General features: G+C 42.7%; 1 protein-coding gene across 1 annotated transcript in view; it reads left to right on the forward strand.

Annotated features, from left to right (window-relative positions):
• casp7 (caspase 7, apoptosis-related cysteine peptidase) overlaps nucleotides 1–12641 on the forward strand; it is a 64706-nt gene that overhangs the window by 37289 nt on the left and 14776 nt on the right. The window contains exon 3 of the mRNA XM_072239572.1: nucleotides 11164–11315. Within this exon, the coding sequence (XP_072095673.1) occupies nucleotides 11164–11315 (152 nt within the window). The remainder of the gene's footprint in view (nucleotides 1–11163; nucleotides 11316–12641) is intronic.

A 12641-nucleotide genomic window follows, 5' to 3' on the forward strand; every position in this document is an offset into this window, starting at 1 on the left:
TGAATTCCGAGTGTTAGGCCCAACCTCTTCATAAACTTCAGTGAATGTTTTCAATCGTGTGGAGGCTCAACTCCAATCTGTCATGGACCCATTATCTGAATAAATGCAATGTTCCTAAAATACAGCAATGTCAGAATCAGGTTTAATATCGTTGGCACATGTCGTGCAATTTGTTACTTTTGCAGCAGCGGTACAATGCATGATAAATATAGAGGGAAAAAACTGAATTGTTGGAAGTATATACATGTATATTAAATGTTTAAATTAAATAAGTAGTACAAAAACAAAAAAAAAGTGGTGAGGTAGCGTTCATGGGTTCAATGTCCGTTAAGAAATCGGATGGCAGAGGGGAAGAAGCTATTTTTGTATCGTTAAGTGTGTGCCTTCAGGCTTCTGTACCTCCACCCTGATGTTAGCACTGAGAACAAGGTATGACCTGGATGATGAGGGTCATAAACGATGGACACTGTCCTTTTGAGGAATCACTCCTTGAAGATGTCCTGAATATTACAGAGGCTGGTGCCCATGATGGAGCTGACTGAGTTTACAACTCTCTGCAGTTTATTTCAATCCTGTGCAGTAGCCCCCTCCCACCCCCCCACCCCACATCAGACAGTAATGCAGCTAGCCAGAATGCTCTCCACAGTACATCTGTAGAAGTGTGAGTGTTTTAGGTGACAAACCAAATGAAATATAGCCACTGTCTTGCCACCATTTTAGCTGCAGTAGGTTGGGACCTGGTTAGATCCTCAGAAATATTGACACCAGGGTCTTGAAATTGCTCGCACTCTCCACTTCTAATTCCTCTGAAGATTGGTTTGTGTTCCCTCGTCTTACCTTTTCTGAAGTCAACAGTTAGTAATGCAGTAGGATTTCTGTTATTAAAAAAAGACTTGCCACACTGTAAATTTTCTGAGTGTATTATCTTAAATAATAGTTTGAAAAACAGACTTCCCAGTTCTCCACTAGATTTATGTGATTTCGTATTGAGTTAGCCTTTTACCTGGCTGTTCAAATTGGATCACCCAACTGCTTTCATCTTTTGTCACTCGACATTGGTACATTAACTTCCTGTACAATAATACTGTGGAATTCCCTTGAGTTAATTTGTGTTTGTCACCTGTATAACTAGGGTGTGGTATGGCTGCAATGTAAAATATTTGCATAGCAGCATCAGTGGCATGTAGGTAGGACAACACAAGTGTAAATTATATAAGGCTATAAAGGAACTGGGAGACAAAAAGATTTCAGAAACAAGTCATTACTACAAAACAGACAACATGAGGGACAGGTCTACGATAGTAGTGTAAGAGGTCGTCTGTAGTGTTTTATTGCTGAAGTATTCTTTGATCCATTTTAGAATATATCTAACACATTTAATTTAGCGGCTTTGCCAAACTTCAAAAATGAGAAAGTCCCTGTGCCTGAAGGCTTTCATTTCCATCACAGAAATGATAGCCAATTCCATTCCCATGTTTCTGGTCACAAATATAACACAATATCCTGGTTCTGTACTGAGAAGACTCGGTGGTTCCGTGTGCCAGTTGCCTTTTCTATAGAAGTGCAAGTTCTGAATGTTTGTGAAATAATGTATCTAGCAACTGTGCAAAAGGTTGAAAATGAGAAAGTCCCTGTGTGAATTCTAGTACAAAATATTGAAGATCCCTGCTAATATTTTTTCCAAGTTGTGTTTTGTGCTTGTGTCATGATGTTAGACTGGTGCTAAAAGGATCAGTTGATTAAGTTAAACTGGTTTCTTTTTAAAATCTTAATGCTTTTGTCAAATTTGTCAAACAATTACATGTTTGGAAAAGGAAGCCAAGATACTCTCATAGATGTGTCAAGCTGGTACTTGGGTGGTTCTTAGTTGGTCTAGTGCATTTGGCTTTAGCGCATTACCTGTGGGAGGAGGGGGGAATCTTCTCAATCAGTTGATCCTTTAAAAATACAGAGCTAAATGTTTAATTAATTTGTTTGAATAGTAGACAGAAATAGATATTTCCCATAAATTTGCAGAAGTTTATTAGAGAGTAGGAAACCTTCAACATTGTACTGTAAAAGTTAATCATGCTCCTTCAAGGGCTTTATAAATGCAATGGTGATCCCCGCTTTTCCAACCCAGTTTCAGATTTCGTATTCCCTCCGCCACTATCTCTAAATTCTTTTGCCAATTACCACAAATGCACATCGCTTCGGTAGTCATTTCTCTACAATGGACAGTAAGTCTTGCCAATCCCAAATACATGCATGTTGGTCAGTTAAATAGCAAATTTGCCTTGACGTGTAGATCAGTGGGGAGAATAAGCTTTGTGTAAGTGGATGCTTGATAGTTGGCATGCACTTTGTGGCCTGAAAAGTTCATTTCCATGCATCTCTTCCCAGCAATTTTTTGTTTAGTTAACCAAAGAAGCCATTTCCAGTTTGGACATTGGACAAGCAATACCAATAAAATAACAGTGTCAAATATGCTATCGAACTGTCTGAGGATGAAATACCAAATACTGATCAACAGCACAGCGCACATGCAATAATTCTAACCTGGGTCAACTTAGACCAACACAATTCTAACATGAATATTTTAATAAAATCTACACTCAGTGCAAACCCATTGCATATTGCTTTTTCCAGTGAGTTTTGTTTGGATCATCAAAGGCTACTGTGTTTTAACTGGCATTTTATTTCTTAATCGTGCACAGTAAAACAGTGCATTCCTTGTGCCTCCACTTCCAAGCTGTCTTCAAGTATAGACTCCAAGTGCTCCAAAATGTTATACTTGACAGAAAATCATGGATGTTTATCATTTTTAACCAAACTGTGGATTGTAATGAGAAGCTTTACCAATGAGATTTAAAGGTTAAATTCCAGTGAGGAAATTGAAATGGGAGGTGGGAAACACTGCAGCAAGACGCATGACTTGGCGGTTCAAATGGTTCAGTTTAATATCAGAGAATGTATACAGAATACAACCTGAAATTCTTACTCTTCACGGACACCCACAAAACAAAAAAAAACCCAAAGAATGAATGGCAGAAACATCAGAACCCCAAAGCCCCACCTCCCCCCACACAAGCAGCAGCAGAAGCCTTTACCCTCCCTCTCCCCTCACCCCACTTGCACCAGTAAAAGCAACGATTTTCTCACTGCCCCCCACCATGCAAGCAATAGCAAAAGCCCCAAAAGAGACTTTGATCTGCAGTCCAGCAAAAACAACAGTCCATCCCTCACTAGAGAGGGAGAGAGAGAATGCTCCTGCAACAATGAGAGCACTGTTCTGATGCAACAATCTTCTGCCTTAGGAAGAGAGGAAGTACAATGAGATCTAGGTGTTCTTGTACATCAGTCACTGAAAGCAAGCATGCAAGTACAGCAGGCAGTGAAGAAAGCTAATGGCATGCTGGCCTTCATAACAAGGGGAATTGAGTATAAGAGCAAAGAGGTCCTTCTGCAGCTGTACAGGGCCCTGGTGAGACCACACCTGGAGTACTGTGTGCAGTTTTGGTCTCCAAACTTGAGGAAGGACATTCTTGCTATTGAGGGAGTGCAGCGTAGGTTCACGAGGTTAATTCCCGGGATGGCGGGACTGTCATATGTCGAAAGATTGGAGCGACTGGGCTTGTATACTCTGGAACTTAGAAGGCTGAGAGGGGATCTTATTGAAACATATAAGATTATTAAGGGATTGGACACGCTGGAGGCAGGAAGCATGTTCCTGCTGATGGGTGAGTCCAGAACCAGAGGCCACAGTGTAAGAATAAGGGGTAGGCCATTTAGAACGGAGTTGAGGAAATACTTTTTCACCCAGAGAGTGATGGATATATGGAATGCTCTGCCCCAGAAGGCTATGGAGGCCAAGTCTCTGGATGCTTTCAAGAAAGAGATGGATAGAGCTCTTAAAGAAAGCGGAATCAAAGGTTATGGGGATAAGGCAGGAACTGGATACTGATTGTGGATGATCAGCCATGATCACAGTGAATGGCGGTGCTGGCTCGAAAGGCCAAATGGCCTACTCCTGCACCTATTGTCTATTGTCTATTGAGTCGCTTCTCTGAGCTCCCCAACACAAGGACCGACAGGCTCTCACTCACCATCGGAAGAGAGAGGATTGCTCGAGTGCAAAGGTTTTCTTCCAACAGCGGCTAGCGATTAGCAAACATGCTGCCTGCTGTCTCGAAGTTTTAGTTTCCCATGACGCTTCTATCGGTGACATCAGCAAAGGACCGGGTCTCATCGAAGGCGCACTTCTTCCAGACTGCACCTGGAGATATCGAAACACCAGGCCACATGGCCATTCCGAGAACCCATTGCTCATAGTTTTCCTGAAAATCCATTGAAACAGATGTCATGTGAAGATGAAGTGGCTGTTCTCTGTGACTAAAGTGCTCCATAAAGGTTGAACAAGTTAGGTCTTTATTCTTTAGAGCGTAGAAGGTTGAGGAGGGACTTGATAGAGGTATTTAAAATTATGAGGGGGATAGATAGAGTTGACGTGGATAGGCTTTTTCCATTGAGAGTTGGGGGGGATTCAAACAAGAGGACATGAGTTGAGAGTTAAGGGGCAAAAGTTTAGGGGTAACACGAGGGGGAACTTCTTTACTCAGAGAGTGGTAGCTGTGTGGAACAAGCTTCCAGCAGAAGTGGTTGAGGCAGGTTCAATGTTGTCATTTAAAGTTAAATTGGATAGATATATGGACAGGAAAGGAATGGAGGGTTATGGGCTGAGTGCAGTTCGGTGGGACTAGGCGAGAGTAAGAGTTCGGCATGGACTAGAAGGGCCGAGATGGCCTGTTTCCATGCTGTAATTGTTATATGGATATAACAGTGTCCAATGTGATGAACAGGAATATTTTTCATTCCCCTTATTTATATACTGGACATGGGAATCCCTTTCTGTAATTGCTACCCCAAGCTGATACTGAGGCTCTCTTGAACCACTGCAGTCGGAATCCATGATTTTCTGTCATGTAAAACATTTATCGAGCACTTGGAGGATCATGGTGTGTGTATATTTATAGATCCCTGAAGAGAGCTTGGAAGTGGAGGAATAAGGAATGCATTGCTTTACTGGGAACTGTTCTAAACAATGCTTTGTCTGGAAACATAATACCATGAGGAAGTCATACAGCTCGTTAAGCCTGCCCTGAATCACCCCACAGTGTCCAGTATACATCAGCCTTGAATACACTCTGGAATTGAGCATTCTCTGGGCTCTGTGGTACAAAACTCAGTCCTGTAACTAAAGAGATTTCTCAAAGTTCAATGTACATGCATATACATCACCATATACAACCCTGAGATTCATTTTCTTATGGGCATACTCAACAAATCTATAGAATAGTAACTATAACAGAATCAGTGAAAGACCGCCCGACTAGGGCGTTCAACCAGAGTGCAGAAGACAGCAAGTTGCAAATGCAAACATAAATAAATTGCAGTAAATATTGAGAATATGAGATGAAGAAAGTGCGAACATTTCAATGATGGGGCAAGTGTTGAATGAAGTTATCCTTTCATCCTAATCCTAAACAACTGGACTATACACTCACAGTTATACACTCTCCTGCCTCTTGGCAAAACATTCCACATTTTCAAACACGAGGAAATCTGCAGATGCTGGAAATTCAAGCAACACACATCAAAGTTGCTGGTGAACGCAGCAGGCCAGGCTGCATCTCTAGGAAGAGGTACAGTCGGCGTTTCAGGCCGAGACCCTTCATCAGGACCTCATTTTCCACATTTTCATCTCAGATTTCTGTATGTCAAAAAGAGCTGGACCGCTTTACTTGCTCTCGATTCATAGAACGACCTTGGAAAAGGCTGCAAGGAATTATTACTTAGTTCCCATGGAAGCAAAGAATGCCAGAGTTGCTAAAATGCAGAAGGATTTTATTCAGCCTACCCAGTCCATGCCGAATATACACCACAATCCATCTCGCCCCACTTCCCTGCTCCTTCCCTATTGTACTGCAAATCAGTCTTTTATCTGCCTCTTCAGATCCCTTTTTGATTCTGTTTCCGCCATCGTCTTGAGGCAGCAAATTCGAGATCAGGAGTTTTTTTTATGTATAATTTTCCTCACAACCCCCTTGTGTTTGTATTGGTTTATTTTTGTCATGTGATACAGTGAAAGGCTTATGCACGGCGTGATTTAACTGAATGGCACTCAAGAGTCCAAAGTAAATCTTTTATCAAAGTACATATGAGTCACCAGACACAACCCTGAGATTCATTTTCTTACAGGCATACACAGTAAATCTAAGCAATTAAATAGAACCAGTGAAAGACTGCATCTAACTGGATGGCCAAACAGCCAGCGAGCACTAGACAGCAGACTGTGTAAATAAAAAAGAAAAATGCAAAAAATATCGAGAACGTGAGATGAAGAGTCCTTGAAAGTGAGTCCATAGATTCTGGGAACATCTAGGTCGGGGGTGCCCAAGCTGGGGTCCACAGACCCCTTCATTAATGGTAAGGCTCCATGCCATAAAAAAGGGGTGAGCCCCTGATGTTGAGTGAAGTTATCCCCTCTGGTATTGCTTTGTGGTCTTAAAAATAAAAAAAAAAACAGAATGTTACAGCCATTAACTTAGGACTGGGGAGGAGAAATTTCTTCCTTGTTCCATGTGGGGAGTGACTATTTCAAAATGAAAAAATATGAAATGTCAAGTTTTTCCTCATCAGTAATTCCACTTTTATGTTCTTACTTTGGAATAAGGTCACTTAAGAGAAGATTAATTTGGACTTTTTCCAATACAGTAATATTTCTGGAAAGCTCTGTTATTGTTCCACATCGGACTACATCAGGAGAAATCAAGACAAATTATCAACCTAGTCGACTGTCCAATATTGGAGTGGAAATTGATCATAGCAGGTTTCCTGGAACAGATGATAAAATTTAAGAGCTTTCATCTTGGTCTCTTTCCTCTGAGGCCACAGTATTACACTGCTCTGTTTCTTTGTGTAATCTAAGTTACAAGCCATCCCTAACTTACCAATGTGTCACCTACTCTTTATCATCACTGGGTGTATATTCTGGAACCTTCTAACCAACAGCATTGTGGGACTGCAGCAATGTAGGCAGGTGGCTCACTGCCTCATTCTCAAAGACAGTTAGGGACAAACAGTAAATACGGTCTTTTTTATCATTGCCCGAATACTGAAAAATTGAATCACATTTTTTAAAAAAATTCTGCTATTTGTTTCACACAAGCTCTTTGACCTAATAATTCAAAGTCAAAAGTACATTTATTATCAATGTATGCAGTATACAAACCTGAGATTTATCTTCGCACAGACAGTTACAGAACAGAGAAACACCACGGAACCCGTTGAAGGAAAGCCTCAAACACTCAACACGCAAATATGAACAAATCGAGAAAATGGCAAAAAACAAGCGAAAAGCACACAGAATCCTTGAAGCAGTTTGGGAATGTTCAGTTCAGTTCAGTTCAGTTTAGTGCTGTGTTGTTCAGTGACTACAAGCCACAGAGCCAGTCTGCACTGATCAAAATCACAAAATAGCAATGAACAAAGGAGTAACCAGGAATCAGAAACACTTCTAACCATGTCCAATAACACTAGACAACCTGTTTTTCGAAACTATCACTTCCTCAGAATTGTTTTTTGTTTATGATAGACCGCTTGAAGCCAAACACAAATATAATTTCAAACTACTTGTATCATGTAGAAATTTGGAGAAACAAGACAATAACTTTTATTAATATATTGCTTTTAATTGCATAACACTGCTGATGCTTTGCAATAGTTCAACTCAGCTAAAAATGCTTTGTTGATGATTTTCATTTGCACAGTGTCTGAGGCTTCTCGCTTAAGTGTCCAACAATAATCAGCCAGCATTGATGGATTCCAGTTGCCCTGATATCATTTCTCTATGACCACATCGTCCTGGTGAAACCTTTCACCATGCTCGTCACTGAGAGCACCAAGATTTGCAGGGAAGAAGTCTAAATGGGAATGCAGAAAAAGAATCTTTAGTGACATGTTGCACTTCATGGTTTTATATGCTTGAAGCATGTTGTCAAACAGCTGCACATAGTTTGTACAGGTGCTCTGTAGCTGCCGAGAAAACTTTCAACCACATTCTTGAATGCCTTCCATGCATTTTTCTCCACCCCACTAAAAATTTGTCAAATTGCCTATCACTGATGATCTGTTTGATTTGTGGAAGAAAAGTACCTTTCTTCATCTTGGTATCAGTTGTTCTGTAAAACATTTACAGTAACTCAAATATTAAAATTCTTCACGGAAAGTTATAGCCTTTTTAAAACCTGTCCTGCTATGTAGTATCCACTCTACCTATGCTTGCCTAGGCATGCCTGGACAAGATAGAAAACTTTTCAGCCTACATTGTGGGCAACATTTTAATTGACTTGAATTATGAATTCATAATTCAAATATATTTTTCTATATTTTAAAAAAAATAGGCATTTTTTAAAACAGTGCATGATAAGGAAACTTCATGGTGATTTTCACGATCAGCAGCCCAAAATCCATAAGATATTCCCAAAAGTATTCAGGAAGCAAAATCTTTGTTGTCCAATGTTATTGGACATTATACACCTGGCAACATCTGGAAATGTAGGAAATACTTCCAAGGAACTTACTACTTGAAGTTCATATTGTGTTTGCTTTGCATTATCATGACTGATAATGGACCATTTCTGGGTTGCCTTGCCTCACTCTGAGAACTGGACCATGTAACATTGGGCCATGCTTTACCCTTGGAGACATGCAAGACTGCAGATGCTGGGATCTGGAGCACAAAACAGACTGCTGGTGCAACTCAGTGGGTCAAGCAGTGAGAGGATAATCGACGTTTCGGGTCAAGATTCACCATCAGGACTCCTTTAACCTTGGGCTCCTAATGTCGTTCCCTGTCCAACATTCCTCTGTAACAGTACATAGAAACTTGGACGGCAATCCCAGACTCTTTCCAGCAGAGTATTGGAATGGATCACTTCCTCCTTCACCTACATCTATTGTGATGCTGTCAGGAAAAAGCATGTTTTTTCTCCCACAGGAAGACAAGGACGTTGTGCAGGGGCAGGTACCAAATGCATGGAAAAGTACCATTCTAAGGGTTTTGAAGGATATAAAGGGACTTTCATTTACAAATGCACTGTCCTATGATTTAACACATCTCCAGTATTAATCTCTGTAGATCTCCCAGCATTTGTTCTTCACCCAAGTATTCTTAGGTTCTGATGCCTCTCACTGCGAGCGCTGTGAGGGTCATGTCTTTTGACTTCTCCAGTGCGTTCAACACCATCCGCCCTGCTCTGCTGGGGGAGAAGCTGACAGCGATGCAGGTGGATGCTTCCCTGGTGTCATGGATTATTGATTACCTGACTGGCAGACCACAGTACGTGTGCTTGCAACACTGTGTGTCCGACAGAGTGATCAGCAGCACTGGGGCTCCACAGGGGACTGTTTTGTCTCCCTTTCTCTTCACCATTTACACCTCGGACTTCAACTACTGCACAGAGTCTTGTCATCTTCAGAAGTTTTCTGATGACTCTGCCATAGTTGGATGCATCAGTAAGGGAGATGAGGCTGAGTACAGGGCTACGGTAGGAAACTTTGTCACATGGTGTGAGCAGAATTATCTGCAGCTTAATGTGAAAAAGACTAAGGAGCTGGTGGTAGACCTGAAGAGAGCTAAGCCACCGGTGACCCTTGTTTCCATCCAGGGGGTCAGTGTGGACATGGTGGAGGATTACAAATACCTGGGAAAACGAATTGACAATAAACTGGACTGGTCAAAGAACACTGAGGCTGTCTACAAGAAGGGTCAGAGCCGTCTCTATTTCCTGAGGAGACTGAGGTCCTTTAACATCTGTGGGACGATGCTGAGGATGCTCTACGAGTCTGTGGTGGTCAGTGCTATCATGTTTGCTGTTGTGTGCTGGGGCAGCAGGCTGAGGGTAGCAGACACCAACAGAATCAACAAACTCATTCGTAAGGCCAGTGATGTTGTGGGGATGGAACTGGACTCTCTCACGGTGGTGTCTGAAAAGAGGATGCTGTCTAAGTTGCATGCCATCTTGGACAATGTCTCCCATCCACTACATAATGTACTGGGTGGACACAGGAGTACATTCAGCCAGAGACTCATTCCACTGAGTTGCAACACTGAGCGTCATAGGAAGTCATTCCTGCCTGTGGCCATCAAACTTTACAACTCTTCCCAATGGGCTGGTCCTGGACTTATTTCCTGGCATAATTTACATATTACTATTCAGTTATTTATGGTTTTATTACTATTTATGGTGCAACTGTAACGAAACCCAATTTCCCTTGGGATCAATAAAGTATGACTATGACTATGGCTATGATCCCCAAACTCTTTCAGCAGCACAACCCCACTGAGACCAGAGTACTGGACATTCTGAACACTTTGAATATAGACGCTTCTAAAGTTTGCCGTTTATGTCCAAGAACTCGGATTGCCATTGTCCTTCCGCCCTTCCACAGCACCTCCACCCCTAATATTAGGGCACACTGGATTCTCTTGCCATTATTTCCCTCAATGCAATTGGCAAGCGAATCAGGTGATAAGCTCATGATTAATGCAGACCATAAGACATAGGAGCAGAAAAATTGGGCAGTTTGGCTCATTGGGTTTGCTCCACCATTCAATCATGGCTGATTTATACTTTCCTCACAAGCCCATTCTCCTGCTTCTCCCTTTAACCTTGGACATTCTGACTAATCAAGAACCTACCCAATTCTGTTTTGAATATACCCAATGGCTTGGTCTCCACATCCATCTGTGGCAACGAATTCCACAGATTCACCACCCTCTGGCTAAAGAAATTCCTCCTCATCTCTGTAATTTCACATAAACAAAAATCAAATCAATCTTTTGGTGTAGGAGTTATGCCAGTTAATTTTCTTCTTTTTTTTACCCTGGCCTTTCCCTAAAGAAACTGATAAGTAGAGCAAATGGGGCAAGCATTCTGAAGTGCAATTAACCAGCCTCATGATGTGGTGAAGCGGAACATTCAAATGGGCCAGGCTAAATGTATCTGCATCATAGCAGCTAAATATCTCAATCACAACAAGGTCAATTAGTACGAAGAGGGGCTGGACAAACAGCATGTTAGTGTGATTTCTCCTCATGGATTTTCTCTATTTTCCATACAGCAAGAAAAAAACAAAAGATGAACAACGGCAGGATCCTGAAATAGCTGATCGTCACACACGGATTGTTGCACCCACACATCTGTACGACATGAACTACAAAACACTAGGAAAATGCATTATTATTAATAATAAGCATTTTGATGATGTAACAGGTATGGTATTACTTTTGTAACATTTCACTGTGTTTTGAGAGATTGCTAAGTTGCATTAACTGAATTTGGTAAGCAAAGTTATCTATTTATTTATCTCTCCATCCCTCTGCCTCCCTCTTCTGCCCTCTCTCCATCCCTCTCCCTCCCTCTCTCCATCTCCCTCCCTCCCTCTCTCCATCCCTCTCCCTCCCTCTCTCCATCTCCCTCCCTCCCTCTCTCCATCTCCCTCCCTCCCTCTCTCCATCCCTCTCCCTCCCTCTCTCCATCTCCCTCCCTCTCTCCATCCCTCTCCCTCCCACTCTCCATCTCTCTCCCTCCCTCTCTCCATCTCCCTCCCTCCCTCTCTCCATCCCTCTCCCTCCCTCTCTCCATCTCCCTCCCTCCCTCTCTCCATCCCTCTCCCTCCCTCTCTCCATCTCCCTCCCTCCCTCTCTCCATCCCTCTCCCTCCCTCTCTCCATCTCCCTCCCTCCTTCTCTCCATCTCCCTCCCTCTCTCCATCCCTCTCCCTCCCACTCTCCATCTCTCTCCCTCCCTCTCTCCATCTCCCTCCCTCCCACTCTCCATCTCCCTCCTTCCATCCCTCTCCCTCCCTCTCTCCATCTCCCTCCCTCCCACTCTCCATCTCCCTCTCTCCATCCCTCTCCCTCCCACTCTCCATCTCTCTCCCTCCCTCTCTCCATCTCCCTCCCTCCCACTCTCCATCTCCCTCCTTCCATCCCTCTCCCTCCCTCTCTCCATCTCCCTCCCTCCCTCTCTCCATCTCCCTCCCTGCCAGACTAACTGTTACATGATCCTTTGTTCTTGAGGGATATAAAATTAGACCAGAGGTTCCCAACCTTTTTTATGCCCTGGACCCCTACCATTAACCGAAGAATCAATGGACCCCAGATTGGGAACGCCTGACATAGACAAAGTAATCTGGAAGCTGCAAAATGTGGGGCAGCAGGTCGTGCCCGTCAAATCAGATTGTGCTGATGGAGAAAAACAGAGTCAGTATCACTACTGGATAATCTGGCCTGGTCTAACACATATAAAGCATATTCCTGAAGTTTTAGATTTTGGTTTAAATGGGGAGTGGGGTGATAGCTCAGATGAATGAGAGGCTGTAGAGATGGTTCAGGAGACAGAGTTTCAAATTCTTGGAGCATTGGAATCTTTTCTGGGGAAGGAGTGACCTATACAAGAGGGACGGGTTGCACCTGAACTGGAGGGAAACCAATATCCTGGCCAGGAGGTTTGCTGGTACTACTTGGGAGAGTTTAAACTAGTTATGCAGGGGACTGGGTACCGGAGCCACAGGTCAGTAAGGGAAAGATCGGACCAG

The sequence above is a fragment of the Mobula birostris genome, chromosome 21 (assembly GCF_030028105.1).
Source record: "Mobula birostris isolate sMobBir1 chromosome 21, sMobBir1.hap1, whole genome shotgun sequence".
Classification (NCBI taxonomy): Eukaryota; Metazoa; Chordata; class Chondrichthyes; order Myliobatiformes; family Myliobatidae; genus Mobula; species Mobula birostris.